The following is a 19,577-nucleotide window of genomic DNA, read 5'->3' as shown; positions in this document are numbered from 1 at the left end:
TAATCTGAACAAGCAATTTAAAAAAAAAATGGTCTTAATGGTTCCCAGCATGCATTGCGACATGTTCACTTCTTTGGTTAATATTTACTAAAAAATATGACTGTCTTAATGTTTGCTGGCTTTATTTATGTTGTTATGTTGTTAATGTTAGTTATATGTTGTATTCAGAGTAATTTTTAAAGAATTATGTTTGTTCATTGTTACCATGATTGAGAGCGGTGTGTTCAGTGTAGAGGGCAGCTCAATTAGCACACATCATTATTGCCTCACAGCCAAAAGGTATCTGGTTTAAGCAAGGGCTAAGTCAAACAAAGTCTTTGTTTATGAAACCTTTCTGTGTACACTCCCACAATCCAAAACATGTAGATTAGTTTAATTTGGATATACTAAATTACTCTTTACCCAACTTAGTCACTAGTTGAGTAAACATAGGAATTAGCTTATTACCTAATCAGTTAAAGTTGGTTCAACTTTTGTGGTGTAAGTTGACATCACTCAGTAAATTGAGTTAGGTGAACTACATCTTCCAAGAGTTGAGTAAACTCAAAAAAGCTGTGCACCAAGTTGCCTTGAAAATTTAAGTTAAGTCAACTTTTTATTTTTTACAGTGTACAAAAGTTACTGTCCCAGTGACAGTCTCAGACCATATTTAAAAAAAACAATTCTGTTTTCTATCAGTGTATCTATCTTCTGCGTTCTTTACCCCTTAAAAGTTCATTGCAAATTATTTTATAACTGCTTTTCCCACAACAAGAGAAATCTTTATAGCATGATTGCTTAATAGTACATAATCTAGTCTGTTTTTCTTGTTGCTTGGTTTTTTGGCTTCCCTGTTGGCAATGGAGCTGCGGAGGTTACTGGTATGTGTTTATCTGCTTTGGACTGGAGTCTGAAAATGATGAAATAATCCAACTGTTATCAAAAACAAACCTAAGCTTGAACTTGAAGGGGAGGGGGCAGGGAGGGAAGGAGAGAGAGAGGGAACAGTTAGTTAGTTGTTCATCATTATTTCAGGACTAATATGTATACTGGCAGAACTGGACTGACACTTTATATACACTTTGTGCACAAACACACAATGAGGAATTGTTTTGAGTCTCCCACTAATGAGTACATCAAGTGCTTTGATTAGTTAACATGGTCGTACACTGCTAACATACAGATATAATATTTTTATTATTTAAGACATTAATGAATGTTAATTTAATGTTGCCAATCACATATAGACAGCTGTTTTCCACGTTGACAATTCTTCTGGCATCCATCCAACATCCCAAATCCTCGAATAGCACTTTTTTTCTTGTTTGTATTCTCTCCAAGGGATTTGTGTTATTATCTATTTAAACAAATGTAGTGAACACACACAGGAAATCTTATTTATTACTGATAGACAGTGAGACATTGTCTTGCAAATCTTGCAAATAACAACAACTAGTCTGTTTATACAAACTTGAGATTAACATGCAATAAAAATAAGTAAGGCCTAGATCATTTTTATGCTTAGCATCATTATATAAGTTAAACTGATAAAAATGTTTATAATATTTCATTTCTTGGAGCAGCTCAGTCCAGGAGGTGTGATGACCCGCCTTGGCCAATATGGATTTATTAGTTATTAATTACTAATGAATGTGGTGTCTTACAACAAAAAATACCTCAGCATGACTGTGATTTTACTTTTAAATGAGTATAATATAACTATTTAATTCAAACAAATCATATGGGTGTATTATTGGCAGTTAATGCATGCAAAACATAAATTATAATTGTACGATTAAAGCACTGAGGCAGGTTAGAGTTTAATTTATTTGACAGACCTTTGCCACTAGTTTAATTGAAACTTTGAATATGATTAGGCCTAATATAGGAATACCGGTATAACTCAATAAAAATAATAGATGCATGGATGGACTCTTAAAAATACAGGTTCTTTAAGTGGTTCTTTGTCTGGGTGTATATCTTTAAGAAAAACTGACAGACAGCTTTATGGATAGATACAGAAAGGCTCAGATAAATGTATTGATCTTTTATAACTATGTCATGTGCGATATAATGAGGAGTAAGTTGTGTCATATCTGTTGCATCGATGGTTTTATATATTTGTTGGTTGTGAAATTGTTTTAGTTCGCTGTGATTTGACCATGAAGAGCCGGTCACAGGACACGTGCCCACTGAGCTGCTGGACAGTCTGTTGAAGGCATGCCTCAGTGCGGAGCTCTCGACCGATTCAGGTGCGTTTAATAGTTGTATAGTCGATCTCTAACATGTTAACCTCTTGAGACTAACAAATCTTACAAATGTCCTACATATTTTTTTTATTTGTTTGTTGACTGACACTCTTTAAAATACAGCTATAATGTTATTGCGTTGTGGTTTCTTTTAGTAATAGCATTAATAGTTTGTAGTATTTTTGCTTTCTATTTCTTTTACACTAACCGCCGTAATGAACGTGCAGGTTGTTTTTTCTACGGAAGTACGCACCACAGCATGAAGTTAATGATTTGTTGTTTTCTTTAAGCATAGAGTGTTGTGAATCAGAGGGAGGAGATGCTGAGGACTTTAACACTGTTTAATTTGTTATAGAAGAGGATGTGCTCTTTCAGTAGATCATCATCACGCAGCACTAGAATCAAATTATTATCGCGTGTCGTAGTAGGCTACTTCAGTTTGGGCTCGACTTTACGCGCTGACAGGATGCGCGTGCAGGGATGAGAAAGGCGTTTTCGCAAATCTCGGTTCCGAACAAAAGGCGTGGTTTTCTTCGGTAAGTGTAGGCTATTTGGCTTTGTTTATTTCTGGCTTGTTTGGAATTCATGTATTTCAATATTTTGAGCTAACATGATTAGGCTATGTTACGTTATGCCAGTCAGAGAAGATGCCAGATATTTAAAACATTCGTATTTTTATCAATATTTTAAATTAAGGATAATGGCTACCCCATGCCATAAAAAACACTTTTTCCCACTTTAACATCCGAATAAACTTTCTGTTTTACAATGTTCTTTGTAGTGGATAATGTTTTTTTTTACCTTACTTATAGGTTTCTTTGGAGAACCAACATGTTCTTCTATGACATTTAGCAAATTTATTCATGAGTTTATTGTTTTTTGACTGTACTGTATATTATACTGTATTATCCCATGGGACTGTTGATGATTGCTTTATTCTGATTGGCTGAGAATTGTTCCAAGGGTGCACACCTGTCAAATGTCTTAAAATAACCCCCAGAGCAGTCTTAGCAATTTCCAATGCAACTGTGGTATAAGCGGAATAATTGACTCCAGTCCTATAAATGATTCAAAATTAATGCACACTTCACGTCACACCGCATTACCACCATTAATTTAAAATTTTAAAGGCCCGTCGTCAATTATTACTTACTAATTTAACGCCCGTTGTCAATTATTCCTTACTTTTTACATTATTATTCATATATTTTGTTGTTGTTTTATTTGTTAATGATGACTCTGGCTAATACAATTTTTTTTAAATGGTCAAAATATTTAGTTGCTCTTTTTAAAAAGGTCCTATACTGTGTAACATTAGGTACAGATATGAATTGGTACCATTGCTGTAAGTTTTTCCACGTTTTTATGTGACCGTATCACGTATTTCTGTTTATGCGTCATTGTCACTTATTGGTTACTCAACTGTTTTGTCCTATTTTCAAATCATTGTTGCTTTCATTTAGGATTAGATTTAAGTATTGGTTTATACTATTTTTTCTGATTTATTTTTTTAATATTTTCTGATTTTTAAGCCAATGTCGCCTGACGTTAGGGTTAGAGTTGGGTTTGGCTTAGGATGTCATTTTATGTAAATCTAACCCTAAACCGAAGTGACAATGGTAAGAAAATAGGACAAAACAGTTGAGAAACCAATACGTGACAATGACACGTAACAGAAATACGTAATGCGATCACGTAAAAACGCGGGAAAAAAACGTGACAGTAATTTTGTGATACTGAGTTAAAGGAATACTCTACTCATTTTCAATATTAAACTATGTTATTACCTTAACTCAGAAGAGTTAATACATCCCTCTATCATCTTACTGCGTGCACGTAAGCGCTGGGGCACGCTGCAACACTTCAATAGCATTTAGCTTAGCCCCATTCATTCAATGGTATCAAACAGAGATAAAGTTAGAAGTGACCAAACACATCAACGTTTTTCCTATTTAAGACGAGTAGTTATACGAGCAAGTTTGGTGGCACAAAATAAAACGTAGCGCTTTTCTGAGCGGATTTAAAAGAGGAACTATATTGTATGGCGGAATAGCACTTTTGGGAGTACTTTGACTCACCTGAAAAAGCCGCTTCCCTTCTCCCTCTCATAATGGGAGAGGGAGAGTGTTACTGCGCCGAGTCGAAGTACTCCCAAAAGTGCTATTCCGCCATACAATATAGTTCCTCTTTTAAATCCGCTTTAAATCTAACTTTATCTCTGTTTGATACCATTGAATGAATGGGGCTAAGCTAAATGCTATTGAAGTGTCGCAGCGCGCCCCAGCGCTTACGTGCATGCACTAAGATGATAGAGGGACGTTTCAACTCTTCTTATGGCGCTTTTCCATTGCATAGTACCCCACGGTTTAGTTTAGTTTGGGTCGGGTCAGCTTACTTTTGGGAGCTTTTCCATTGGGTGCAGTACGTAGTACCCGATACTTTTTTTCGTACCACCTCGGTTGGGGTTCCAAGCGACCCGAGCTGATACCAAACGTGACGCGAAAACACTGTAGATCACTGATTGGTCTGAGAGAAGCGTCATCGCTATAATGTAAATATTAGCTTTACCTTAGTGCTAGCTTGCTGTCTCGAGGAAACATGTTGTCTTCTGTGCTTTGCTAAGTTCCCAAACTCCCTTTTAGTGATAAAAAAACATCAACAGGTTGAGAATCAGGGACACCATAACAGTTTTTTCCATTCTTGCAGTTTGTGGCGGAACATTCGCGACGCGCACGTTCGCATATATGCTTAAATGCAACTTCAGTGAGGCTTAACGGAGCGTCGTCGAATGACGCCACCGGTGTTTGAACAGTAATTGTCATGTGAGACCGAGGTAGTGATAAACGCGATGAGCAAACATCTATTTGTGGTGGCCAATTTTAATTTTGTGGCGGACTGATAATTAATGAATGTATGGGAATGTACAACGGCGCTCTCACTTGTATGATGTCCCAGCATTATGCAGCGCAAATATAACGACATGCCTATAATCCCTCACACTACGAAGTGATACTAAACTCGATGGAAAAGCTAACCACGCCAAAGTGAGGTGAGCTGACCCGACCCAAACTAAACTAAACCGTGGGGCACTATGCAATGGAAAAGCGCCATTAGTTAAGGTAATAACATAGTTTAATATTGAAAATGAGTAGACTATTCCTTTAACACTTGAGATACAAATAAGCTCTCTTTGGTACCAATAGGTACCTCTGGGATACTAATATACAGTGTCAGTAATTATCTATTTATTCATCCGATGAGCATTTTGCTGTTGCAGATTGCACAGTTGCTGGTTTGTTTATTAATAAAGTGACATTGTTTATGAATCTTTCTGTGCTTTTACCGAGCATCGTTCTTTGGCCTCTAATTGGATGGATTTCCACTTGGAAGCACAGATTAAATGCATGAATAGACACTTTAAAAACTGTAAACTGTACTGATGGAGTAAAGCATTCCCCTTTATAAAACAATATAATGATAATTTAGAATGAAAAAGAAATGAATTCTCACGGATATACTTTGTTAGGCTATAATGTTCCACAAGAACATTAAACATCCATAAAACCTTTTTTGTTGTTGCACAAAAGCTTCTTTATAGTGAAAAACTGACAGAAATAATTTTTTCAAGAACCTTTGACTGAAAGGTTCTTTGAGGAACAAAAATGTGACATTGTTCCTGTCCAAAATATTATAATCTAATGATGAGATAAGAAGCATCAAAGTTTGATTTCAATCTTTGACCTTACTCAGTCAATATTAAAGATATCAAGGTTTTTAAAGAATGTTCTTTGCATTATGTAGGATGAAAACAGTAAATCACAAAAGGTGACTAGCTGTAACACCTTCATAAATGTGCATTTGTCTCTCTCCTATTCTTTGTTGTTTTCTTTCGTCAGTAAATGCAATAACTTGCACTGGTATGAAGAATCACAAACACAGCTAACAAGCATTTTTCTCTTTTTGTCCCTTCAAGGAGGTGTGCATCATCCTGCTCTTGCAATACCAGTGTCATCATGGCCGCCTTCAAGGGTGTGTGGACTCAGGAATTTTGGCGAGCTGTTGCAGGAGAGTTTCTTGCCATGTTAATATTTGTGCTGCTCGGTCTGGGATCCACCATCAACTGGACGGCGAATGAGGAGAAGCCTTCGGCCCCTGATCTTGTCCTCATCTCTCTCTGCTTTGGCTTGTCCATCGCAACCCTCGTCCAGTGTTTCGGCCACATCAGCGGTGCCCATATCAACCCGGCTGTTACTGTAGCAATGGTTGCCACACGGAAGCTGAGCCTGGCAAAGGCTGTGTTTTATCTGTTGGCACAGTGCCTGGGTGCGGTGGCGGGAGCTGCGATCTTGTACGGGGTGACCCCAGCATCAGTGAGAGGAGGACTGGGAGTAACTTCTGTGAGTTAACACATCTGTTGCGGTGTTTGTGTTAGTTGTACATAACCTTTTTTTGTAACATCATAATTAACCCGGATGTTGTCCCAAATCTATAATACTTAATTTCATCATGAAAGACAAAATTAGACTTTTGGTAATATGGTGAAAACTAACATTCTCAGTACTCATATATTTAAAATCTATTATATTTATTGAATATATGCACTCACCTAAAGGATTATTAGAAACACCATACTAATACTGTGTTTGACCCCCCTTTCGCCTTCAAAACTGCCTTAATTCTACGTGGCATTGATTCAACAAGGTGCTGAAAGCATTCTTTAGAAATGTTGGCCCATATTGCTTGGATAGCATCTTGCAGTTGATGGAGATTTGTGGAATGCACATCCAGAGCACAAAGCTACCATTACACCACATCCCAAAGATGCTCTATTGGGATGAGATCTGGTGACTGTGGGGGCCATTTTAGTACAGTGAACTCATTGTCATGTTTAAGAAACCAATTTAAAATGATTCGAGCTTTGTGACATGGTGCATTATCCTGCTGGAAGTAGCCATCAGAAGATGGGTACATGGTGGTCATAAAGGGATGGACATGGTCAGAAACAATTCTCAGGTAAGCCGTGGCATTTAAACGATGCCCAATTGGCACTAAGGGGCCTAAATTGTGCCAAGAAAACATCCAGACACCATTACACCACCACCACCAGCCTGCACAGTGGTAACAAGGCATGATGGATCCATGTTCTCATTCTGTTTACGCCAAATTCTGACTCTACCATCTGAATGTCTCAACAGAAATTGAGACTCATCAGACCAGGCAAAAAATATTTCCAGTCTTCAACTGTCCAATTTTGGTGAGCTTGTGCAAATTGTAGCTTTTTTCCTATTTGTAGTGGAGATGAGTGGTACACGGCGGGGTCTTCTGCTGTCAAAAATGCTTTGCTGCATACCTCGGTTGTAACGAGTGGTTATTTCAGTCAAAGTTGCTCTTTTATCAGCTTGAATCAGTCGGCTCATTTTCCTCTGACCTCTAGCATCAACAAGGCATTTTCGCCCACAGGACTGCCGCAAACACACCATTCTTTGTAAACCCTAGAAATGGTTGTGCGTGAAAATCCCAGTAACTGAGCAGATTGTGAAATACTCAGATCGGCCCGTCTGGCACCAACAACCATGCCACGCTCAAAATTGCTTAAATCACCTTTCTTTACCATTCTGACATTCAGTTTGGAGTTCAGGAGATTGTCTTGATCAGGACCACACCCCTTAATGCATTAAAGCAACTGCCATGTAATTGGTTGATAAGATAATTGCATTAATGACAAATTGTACAGGTGTTCCTAATAATCCTTTAGGTGAGTGTGTGTTATTGTCACGAAAAAATTTGATAGATTTATTTGTGTGCACGAATGTCTTTTTCGTGTCACTCAGCACAAATTTCTATAAATAGTTTTTGTGTCTGTGGCACGACTTTCTTTGTCGTGTCATTTTATGTATTGTTTTCTTTTTTTTTTAAATCATTGTCGCTTGGGTTTATAGAAATATAGAAATTTGTGCTTACCAACACGAAAAAGACATTCGTGCTTCATGCACGAAAAAGCTGAATTTCGTGCCATGGACACAAATAAATTAATACAAATTTTTGTGACTATAACACGACTTTCAATGAGATCATGTTGATATTATATAGTTGCACAACATTCAAGCTGGTTGCAAAACTTACGTCTCACCTCAGTGTGCATTTCTGGGAACGCTTCTCTTACAAAAGAGGGTCATATCATATCATACCGATATAGACGGTATTGCCCCATCCCGTATCCCACTGGGAAAAAATCCCTCTATAAACAGTTTCTTTGGACACATGCGCTGTTACACACGTGAACTAAAGTGAACTTCTGGTCTGTAGCAATTTGGGTCACGCTAGTAACAAACTGTTCTCTGGAACAAATACCTTGTTGAAAAATATTTTGTTTTGCTAAAGACGATGGGAGATGACGAGCATGGATCACAACTGTGCAGAAAGGTTTGGCAGCCAGGCAAGAATTCAGGACCAGTAGCTAACATTGTGTACATAAATTTTACACAGTAACGTTAGCTTAGTGTAATAGTTGATATGCTTTAGATATGTTATATAAACAAAGGTCATTTACTTGTCATTTATTTCCATGAAAAAAACTACTGTTAAAGGACTCTTCTATGTGGAAGTCTACAGGAAGTTGTGTTTAGTCCACAAAAGTCGTTTATTTTGTTCCTGCTGAAACCGTCTGTAACCAAAATTCGATATACCACCCAGCCCTAGTGGTTGAGTACTTTGTGTTTTGCCCTTCTTACAATAATCTCACTCTCGCCTTATAGGTCAATCCTGACATCTCCACTGGCCATGCAATTGTGATAGAGCTCATAATCACCTTTGAACTCGTCTTCACCGTCTTTGCCACCTGTGACACCAAGCGCAATGATCTCAAAGGTTCGGCGGCAATGGCGATCGGCCTATCAGTGTGCATTGGCCATCTGTTTGCTGTGAGTATCTTGATATTTAGTCTGTTAGTCCAATAAGGGCAATTAGTAAACAGAACTAGTTTGCTTTGTATTTCCAAACATATTTCTCTTAAACAGTTTGAAGAGAATGTAAACTCAAGACAGCTAATCCAGCACATTTTTAAGCTGTGCTCAAAGATCACTATCCCGTACAGATTAAACCCTTGAGGCGTATCTGCTTAGTTATACGCTCTGCACTTTTCTGAGAATCTGTACCCTAGCTACAATCCCAAGTGATAATATTATCTCCATGCAAATACTCCCGGCAGAATTTAAAGAAGCTGTGTTTATATGAAGTCATTTGTGTTGCTAGGAATGTTGGCATGAGAGCAGATGCCCTCCTCATGGATTCAGGCCCAACGTATTACAAAATATTAAAGAACCCAAACACAGGCATTTAGCTCTCAGCTCACACATGCCTGTAATCATTTCTTCAGTTTGATCTTCATTCTCTTTGTTTCTTTGCATTTCATCTGATGTTCAGTTTGCCTCGGTCGAGTAAAGTTTCTGATCTCTTTTTTTTGCTGCTTTTCTCTTCTTTTGTTTCATTACTTAACTCAAAAGTCTTGTCTGTGCATTACAGATCCCATACACTGGAGCCAGTATGAATCCAGCACGCTCCTTTGGGCCTGCGATCATCATGGGAAAATATCATGACCACTGGGTAAGACTACAGTGCACAGTGTCTTTTGCAAACAATGCAAAGCGTTCAGGTTCATATAAAGTTAACATAAGGTCAGCATGGGCTTTGACACTATGATAGATACGTGTGAAATGAAGGAGTATTGACTCAATGCCAAAACTATATCTAGCGCACACCAAGTTGATTTGATCCATTTATGTGCACAATGTATGTATGTTATATGTCACTGTGGTTGATAAAATGACTGCAACTGTCATCACGATCGCTGTAACATTAGAAAGGTCGCAAGATTTTCTTAATGGTGTGTTTTATACACGTATAGCATGCTACGCATGGTGCCCTTTTGCAAGGGTTGGTGTGAATTTCATTACTGGATGATTTTGGAGATATCGATGTAAGGTGAGATGGAATGTTCGAGAAACTCACAGGTGTAAATCAGACACACAAATGCCATGGTGACACCTGACCAGCCAGTAACAGCTGGTTTACCAAGTGATATCTGCTGGATATATAGTGGTTTGGAAATAGTGGAATAAATAACTAAACCAGCTGCACTGGATATGCAAAACATTGTCAGGTCATCAAATTTATGTCTAGGTTGCCAGCTAAGCTAACGGCAAGCTAAGCTGCTATCGAATCACAACAAATTAAATCAGCTACACAATCAGAACTCGATACGTATTTCTGAAGGAGGGACTGAACGGATCAGCCGTTTTAGGACAGTGAAAACAGAGCTATAAAGATAAGTAAATTGTGTGAAAAATACCGAATTTTTTTAAACGTGAAACAGGAACACATTTTATATTGCACACTATAAACACAATCAAGCTTCAAAAACAGAGAAAGAACAGAAGCTTTAAGTTCCCTGTTATATGCAACAGATTTTTTCAGATTTACAGTTTATTCCCATTCATTCCTCTTAATTCCCATATATTCTCCCGTTAGTTCCCATGGAAAGTTTCCAGCTTTGAAAATTCCTGGATTTTTCATCCCTAGGTGACAGTAATGTATTAATTAGCGGAGTTATTTAAGAGTTAATTAAAATTAACATAATTAAGAGTATGCAGCAAACCGATGACACTTACGGTACATTCACACAGAGTAGGGCTGGGCGATTCGTCCCCATAAAAAAATCTGAGATTTTTTTATAAAAAACTCGATTTACGATTCGAATCGATTTTTTTCCCCGACCCCATTTAAAACAAAATAATTGCAAATTGTATATATTTTTAAAATATATATTTATTATATTTAATCAAAATGCATCAACAAGAATTGGGAAGGAATGAAGATTGGCGAATGCAAAATGTATGTCAGTGTTTCCCACAGATCTGAAATTTACTTGTGGTGGTAGCTGGTGAAAAGGGCAATCATTATAATCCACCGACAAAAAATGGTCTACTATACATGTGACACAGAACTAATAATGTGTGACACAACACAATACTTTGAATTATTGAACATTCATATTAATTTCACATTATAGTTCATTAATCTAACCACCCCAAACTTTCTTTGTCATGAACAAAGCTGACACTGTTTGTCAAAGCACCATGAAAACACTTTCTGTTTTTGCACTGGTATATGAAGCAATTTGACGACCCCTTTTATCAAACTCAATATATACAATACTATGTACAGTATATTAAAAGACAGTGCAGGTCTATAGATTATAAATGTGACTGATGTTATAATGGTAATAATTTCTAGAGATAGGCACTTTTACTGCTTCTGCTTTCTATTTCTCTTTTGCCGATTAAAAAAGCTTAATCCACTCATTATTTCAGATTTAAAAGTTTACTTGCTGTCCTGATGACAGACTTTACATTACAGCTTAGCGTTTTTTTATATCCTGAGTCAGCTTTAGCTTTGCTCGTTCAGTGCAATGGGCTTGACATTAGCACTGCTTTTTGCTACAATCTCTGTGCAAACTTTTTAGATTTTAGAAAAGATATGGTCTATTAATAGTATAGATTAGATTATAAAAAAATGGATTAAAGAAAATGCAGCGCGTGGGCGCAACAAGAGCCAGTTGTCATCACCATAGAAACCGGAGGCACGCTGAAACTTCACTCGAGCTTTAGGTAGCGCTCACGGCAGTTCTCCGGTCGAATCGGGTTTTACACACAATATTAATCATACTTGGGACTCAAAGTAATAAACTAGGACCGACCCGGACCAGACTGACCATTTCTAATATAAACCCGGAACCGTACGGGTCCTCTCAGGGAAGAAAGACCTCTAATGGTAAAACTCTGCTCAAGTTCAGAAACATAAAGGATACAATGTGACACTGAGCTTGCTTCGCGTCGCACCCAATTCATTGAGAAACAGAGAGCACGTGAACGGACACTCAACGGGAGAGACACAACGTGCTTGCACGCAAAATGAAGCCAACTTGGATGCTATAAACACATATGCACATAAGCATATGCGACCATTTTGGTCGCAGTGTAGTTCCCTGGCTGCTCAGTTACCTCAGTATGTGCTGCAGTTGATCCAGTTTGCCGCGCTGGATGATGAGTTTATGATGCGCTGGATAATGAGTTTATGACGCGTGCATCTTCACGGGCTCTCTCAACAAAACACGGGTCATCCAGTCGAGTTCAGAAAATACGGAAATTCGTAAAGTGATTTTTTTTCCTGGGCGGGTCCATTTTACCTGGGCGGAATGCCCAGTAGAGCCTATGTTTGGGAAACACTGTATGTACTGCTCTATACTGCAGAGGGGGAGAAAAAAAATCTTAAAAAATCGATTTTTTAAAAATATGAATCGATTTGACCTGCCAACTCGATTTTAAAATCAAATCGATTTTTTTCCCAGCCCTAACACAGAGCGAAAGCGAGAATGCTTGAAGGAAGGCTTGTCTGAAGAGTGGACAACAGCCAATCACAGTGGCCGTGACACATGCTCAAGTCTTGCATAAACATAATTGGCTGGCTCGCACTAGGTTATTTGCATAAGGCGATCTGATTGGCTGACGCACACGTTGGTGCTTGAAAGAAGTTCTGGTGTGAATTTTTAGAATTTTTATATATAAAATACATACTTTATTGCATTGTTTTTATTTTTAATATAAATTTCGATTGTATAACAATTTTTTTATTTAATATTTTTACCTCCAGATACATAAGCTCCAGTGATTTTTTTTTTTTAAAGTACCAAGATTATGCTTCACTCTAAACCCGAATAAGTTCTACTGACTTAAAAAATTGAGGCAACTGATTGACGCTATTTTCTTAAGTTTGCAAACTTAAAAGTTTTGAGTACTGACAACTTAAATTCATGTCAAAATGTTTAATTTATCTAAACTTAGTTTAAGTCTCATATCAATTAAATGATATACTTTATTTAACTTAAATTGTAGTAGTAATGTTACTTAAATATTTTGTGGCAACTGATTGCCTTGTTTTTTATAAGTTTCCTGTACTCAAATACTTAACTTTTACAGCTTAAAAGTAAAACCCGACAATATTTAAGTTAACCAACTACTATTTAATTTTTTACAGAGCCCCTAAGGGGACATGGAGCAAAAATTAAATAAAGTTTAGTTTCATGTGCTCACGTGAAACTTTCATGTGCTCACGCAAAACCTTCATGTGCAGAATTTTTTTTAAATTTAGTTTCGCACGCACACGTGAAACTAGCGCGCGCGCACGTGAAAGCGAAAGTTTCAAGTGCGGGCGCGATACTGTCACGTGAGCGCGCGATAGTTTCACGTGAGCACGCAAAACTAAACGTAAAAAAAAATTCTGCACATGATCGGTTTTGCGTGAGCACATGAAAGTTTCACGTGAGCACATTAAATTTTTCACGTGAGTACATGAAATTTTCACGTGAGCCCACGAAAGTTTCACGTGAGCACATGAAACTAAACTTTAGATTTTTTTTACTCCAATGTCACCTTAGGGGCTCGGTCATTTTTGTTCTCAAATCACAGAAACAAATTATGTGACTTATGAAAATGTAATACCAGTAAAAGTTTGTTGAGACTGAGCTCAGTGCTGATTTTCTCAAAGTTTTTGTTTATAAGATTAAACAACACATTATTGACCTACAGCCGCACACTACACTTCTGAACAATGGTAAGCACAAAAAATAGCAAACTCTTCTAAATCTCCAACATGAATAAATGAGTGGTTTTCTTTACTAAAACCACATAAAATATCACTTAATTTAAAAAAATGCTGTCGTATTGCGGGCTTATGCAAAGCATGCTGGGAACTGGAACCTCCTCAACCTGCTGATTTAACTTTAAACTGAAGTAAATTTGCAGTGCCAGGCTATTTCTTAGCTTACCTGGCAAATTGAACTCATCACAACCACCAAAAGTTTGTAATTGTTAATGTTTGCATTTCAGCGTTCAACGATGACTTCACTTTTTGGTATAAACTGGCACTAGTGGGCATTTGAAATTGAAATATTTAATTGTGGTTGAATCTATTTTTCAAGTTCCCTAAACTCTTTAACTTTAGTGTAGTGGTAAAAACAAAACAAAAAACCACTGTAAACTTAAATCTAAGATAGATGTTGAATGAACTCAAAAATAATATAGTTAGCTAAATTTTTTGGCACATTTTGAGTACCAGGACTTTCCACTATAAGTTAGTTCTACTGTTTGGGTTTACAGTGTTCTAGACCAAAAAATGCCAGAGTTATATTAATTAACTATTAATTAATAAAACTAACATTTTCGTTTTCTTCCACTTCTTCCTTTCTTCTCTCTCTCTCTCTTTGTCTCTCTCTCTCTTTGTTTCCCTCTTTCTCAGGTGTACTGGGTGGGTCCATTACTAGGGGGCGTTCTGGCTGCCACCACGTATGAATATTTGTTTTGTCCCGACCCTGACCTCAAGCGTATCTGTGCCGATGTCCTCTCCAAGAGCCCGTTCCACATCGACCCATATCAGGTGGTCACAGAAACTTTTCCCAATGATCACGCTGATCTTATGGTTAAGCAGGCCACAATTGTAGTGGACATGGACAGGTCAGAAAAAAAGGAGAAAGAATCCACTGGAGAGGTGTTGTCATCTGTATGACTAGCAAGAAATACTGAGAAAACCCTGCAGAACAATTACAGCAATGACAGACTGAAGGAGACAGATTTGATTTAGAGTTTTTGGGTAGAGGCTTTTCAAAATTTGCTACAAAGTTACACCCAAACACTTGATTTTTTATGAGTATGAATAAGCTATAAACTAATGGTCATATTTCATACGTATCTCTTGTAATTACACACCTCTCTGTAATCCAGCCAGGGGCTATATCCGTAGCCAATAGAAATCCACATTGAATTTCTAAACCAATCACTGCACATTTCTTTAGCAGATGCTTCCCATAATCCATTCTCAGGGAGTCAGCTGCAATAAACTGAATGGGATTTTCACACAGGTAATTCTTACAGTTTTGTTTGGTCTACAGGTTATTACCACCTGCAAATCGGGAGTCATGATTAGGTCCTTACTAGAGTAATGCATATCATTTTTCTTCTTAGTGCACTATGTATGTATTAACCCCTTCACTTCCTTCATATCTCATGTTGTATAGTGTTTTTAAATTTGCTCTTTAATGTTATGACTGTTTTTGTTTTTGTTATGTTACTTTTACTAATCTGTAGTATTGCAGTGAATGATTTATAATTTTTATTTTATAATTGAGCCTTAAAATGCTATTTAGATTTTTAATAGATTTATATACATGTTAACTTTCAGATGATTACAAAAAGTTTCATTAAACATATTTTTCATATAAATATTAATGTAATGTGAAAAATGTATTTATACATCTGCATTTTGCATAAATTTTTTATTTAGGCAGTGTTTTGCCGTAATTATTATTAACTATTGTTATTATTACACTTTAAAATGCTGGGTTATTTTTAACTAATTTTAAACATATTTTAAACCCAGCTGTTGGGTTAAATTAACTTAAAAATATTTAAATAATACTAAATAATTAATATTATTATTATTATCACTGATTTGTAACATTTAATGCATTTACATCTCTTTACCAGCAGAGAGCAGCATATCCTTAATCACAGATGTCAACCAATGAGTTTAGTAATACTAAGCAGATTTGTTTATCTTTAACATTTTTCTGATTTTTTCTTTCTTTGTTTGGAGGACAGAGGAGAGACAGCTCCTCTCTTTGCTTTAAAATAAACAAATACTCTACTGTAGAAAGGCCATGGTTTCATTTTGTCAAATTATTGTTCTGCCACCTTGCAAGCTTATCTCAATTGTATAATTTCCCCTTTGTTTATCCTCCAAGAGCTGTCGTTCTCTATGTATGTGTGTGAACATATGTAAAGTTAGAAAATGGAAGGGAGAGAGAAAGAGATTGTAAATGTTTATATTTTTATTTATAATTAAGAATGGGGGTAACCCTGAGGGTTTCGACTGCAACAGTGGCAGCCTCCCATTCTTCAATCCCTCCCTCAGCTATTTATTAAAATTTAAATCTTAATTGCTCCATTTAAATTAATTGGAGAAAGTAAAAAAATCTCAGCAGTTAGTCTGTTGAAATATTTATTTTCCCACGAGACAACAGAGGAGATTCTCTATCACAACGCATGCATAGAAAGCTGCCCAAACCAATCACTATACCAGCATCAAAGGCTTACGTTTAAATAAGTGTGCGTTGATCCTTCCATCAACTTTGCAGCCTTACAAGTTATTATAGACATGCAGAGAAAGTATAGACAGTCAAACAGATGCATACATAAGAAACATTCAAGCAAACTGTATGTGTGTAAGGCACGACGAGGGAAGCTTGATGCAGTGACAGGTGAAGCAGGGCCATGGGCTAAACACAATAAACAATCTGAATATGAATATTCATGCACGCTCACATTGTGGTTTTGTGTAATATTAAGCAGCCCAATGAATATTCCTGGAGACAAATTCAAACGATGTACTGTGTAAAGGTTGTCTACATATTCAATTATGCCATTTTTCTGATCTTTCTGGGTGACGTGTTGTTTACACTGTCAGAAAGAAATGGTCCCTTTTATGTACCCCCCCCCTGTCACTGGGGTGGTACCTTCAGAGATACCTGTTTGTACCAAATGTATGAATATACTGTACATATGCCCCACTGACAGCTGGGGTACATATTTTGGCCATGTGGGCTTACATGAAAAACTATTTTGAAAAGATCTCCCCCACCAAAAACCTTTAGAGTGACAAAGTATAAATAAATTGAATTGGGTGTGAAAAAAACACTATCAAGGCTAACTTAAATTTCTGTCTTTAATTTTTCTTTAATGTTGCCTTGAAACAGAAGTAGTGATTGTCTTATTTTCCCCATGGTGACATAAATCAGAGTGAACCGGCTTTTGAAATGAAAAAGGTAAGACTTGAATTCTTCCATTGAGAATTGATTGGATCATTTGAAGTTAGGTCGTTTTGCTATTTGCTGCTATCTTTTCTTGGATCCCGCCATACCTTATGACCGGAATTAAAGAGAGTTTCTAGGAGGGGAGGAGATTTGCGTTTTTGATTAAAGATTATGAGGGCACATGAATTTTTAAAAAACAATTAAGCTCACAGATAAGTCATTTATAAAAAAAAATACCACAATATTTCAAAGCAAATTACAGTTTTTAATTTTATTGCGACTTTAAATGGTTATTGCACATGCAGGTCAACTAAAGTATTGTTCATTTTTTTAATTAAAAAAACTTTTCTGACTGGTATTGCTAATTAGCCTATATAGGCATTTTATGGTTGCCAGTATATATTAAAGGTGGTTTAAGTTATTTCAATATCTTCATGAGACATCCAGTCCCCCAGTCACTGACTTAGATCACCCCATCCTCTCATTCACAAGCCCATGCTCCAAAACACACCCCATCATATCAGCAAATTGGAATGCACACAATAAATAAATAATGATTGACATGTCATGAGCGTTTCTGACTGGCCTTAGCATCTTAAATCAACCAAGGCTTGTTGGTTGGTTTAGATTGTTAAAGATGTTTTAGTTGGTTTCCCAGACTGACCATGATCACTCTTAAAAATAAAGGTGCTACACAATACCACAGAGAACCATGTGAATACAAGCAAACTAGTTTAAACTTTTTCCATGTTTAAGTGCCCAGTGCTTCTAGAAGACATGATAAAGAACAACCCAGTAACTTAGTTTCGGTAAATCATTCTCTGCAAGCATGTGAAAAAATAGGTAAATGAAATTTGGCTCCCCTTGTGATGTCAGAAGGGGATAATACGCCTCTTAAAGGAATAGTCAATTTTCTTAAAAAAAACAAATCCAGATAATTTACTCACCACCAGGTCATCCAAAAGGTTGTTGTCTTTCTTTGTTCAGTCAAGAAGAAATTATGTTTTTTTGAGGAAAACATTGCAGGATTTTTCTCATTTTAATGGACTTTAATAGAGCCCAACATTTAATACTTAACTCAACACTTAACAGTTTTTTTCAACGGAGTTTCAAAGGACTATAAACGACCCCAAACGAGGCATTGTCATTTTTTAAGAAAAATACAAAATATGTACTTTTAAACCACAACTTCTCGTCTAGGTCCGGTCCTGCATAACCTAACATAAATGCGTAGTGACGTAGGGAGGTCACATATGTTACATATATAAAACGCACATTTGCGGACCATTGTAAACAATAAACTGACACAAAGACATTAATTAGTATCAGTTGACATACAACAACGTTGGAACGGTCCTCTTTCTCAACACTTGTAAACACTGGGGCGTAGTTTCACGTTCGTCCTCTGTGACCTCTTGACGTATTGCGTGGGGTCACGTTGGCACATCACGAACGGACCTATACGAGAAGTTGTGGTTTAAAAGTGAATTTTTTTTTCTTGTCAAAAATGACAATCGTTTTGCTAGATAAGACCCTTATGCCTCGTTTGGGATCGTTTATAGTCCTTTGAAACTCTTGAAAAAACCTGTTAAGTGTTGAGTTAAGTATTAAATGTTGGGCTCTATTAAAGTCCATTAAAATGAGAAAAATCCTGCAATGTTTTCCTCAAAAAACATAATTTCTTCTCGACTGAACAAAGAAAGACATCAACATTTTGGATGACATGGTGGTGAGTAAATTATCTGGATTTTTCTTTTAAGAAAATTGACTATTCCTTTAATATGCACTATCCAACCACTGCACTGCCATTTAGTGCAGAGATCAGATCATTTGCATTTAACAGGACACAGCAAATTTTTGCTCACACCTACAAAGTGGCAATTTTAACAATTATCTATATGGTATTTTAAGCTAAAACTTCACGAACATACTCTAGGGACAGCAAAGATTTATTTGACATCTTAAAAAAGTCTTGTGAAATGCCCCCTTTAAACTGTCGTCTGTCAGAGAGAGAATCTATGATCGTGGCATTGCTACTGCCACACACTTCACCACTAGTTGAGTTATAGGAAAACAATTCATTGATATCTATCAGGCAGAAACTTTTGTGGCACTTTTAAAACAAAATTGTGCAGTCACAGATGTGTTTATATGCATTTCAAACAGCTTTGAATGCAGTTATCAGATCATTAATTCCATAATAAAAGTTTAAAACCAATACACACTCTCACTCTTTTAGATCAACCCCAGGGATTTATACATCAATGCAAACACACACACACAGTTTTTCTCACAGGCAAATATACATCAAACAAACACACCGTGCAAAAACATGAAGAAGTAGCCGTTACTTAGGGAATTTTGAATTTTAAATGGCAACTCAAGCATTTAACACTTTCACCCTCCTAATAATTTATACAATAAACAGG

At 36.7% G+C, this 19,577-nt stretch overlaps 1 protein-coding gene across 2 annotated transcripts; it reads left to right on the top strand.

Annotated features, from left to right (window-relative positions):
- Positions 1 to 2,124: 2,124 nt before the first annotated feature.
- On the top strand, positions 2,125 to 15,995 carry aqp4 (aquaporin 4). Of its 2 annotated transcripts, XM_065257274.2 has the most exons (6): positions 2,150 to 2,231; positions 2,584 to 2,764; positions 6,202 to 6,625; positions 8,984 to 9,148; positions 9,750 to 9,830; positions 14,580 to 15,995. In XM_065257274.2, exons 2-6 carry the CDS (start codon positions 2,709 to 2,711, stop codon positions 14,844 to 14,846), a joined length of 993 nt encoding a protein of 330 aa, XP_065113346.1. In that variant the 5' UTR covers positions 2,150 to 2,231; positions 2,584 to 2,708; the 3' UTR covers positions 14,847 to 15,995. The 2 variants fall into 2 exon arrangements, with proteins under 2 accessions (XP_065113347.1, XP_065113346.1); XM_065257275.2 differs by lacking the exon at positions 2,584 to 2,764 and having other exon boundaries at positions 2,125 to 2,231.
- The last annotated feature ends 3,582 nt before the right edge of the window (positions 15,996 to 19,577 follow it).

The sequence above is a fragment of the Paramisgurnus dabryanus genome, chromosome 12 (assembly GCF_030506205.2).
Source record: "Paramisgurnus dabryanus chromosome 12, PD_genome_1.1, whole genome shotgun sequence".
In the NCBI taxonomy this organism is placed as follows: Eukaryota; Metazoa; Chordata; class Actinopteri; order Cypriniformes; family Cobitidae; genus Paramisgurnus; species Paramisgurnus dabryanus.
The sequence above is the reverse complement of the archived record's forward strand: the minus strand, read 5'-3'. Positions and strand labels throughout refer to the sequence as shown.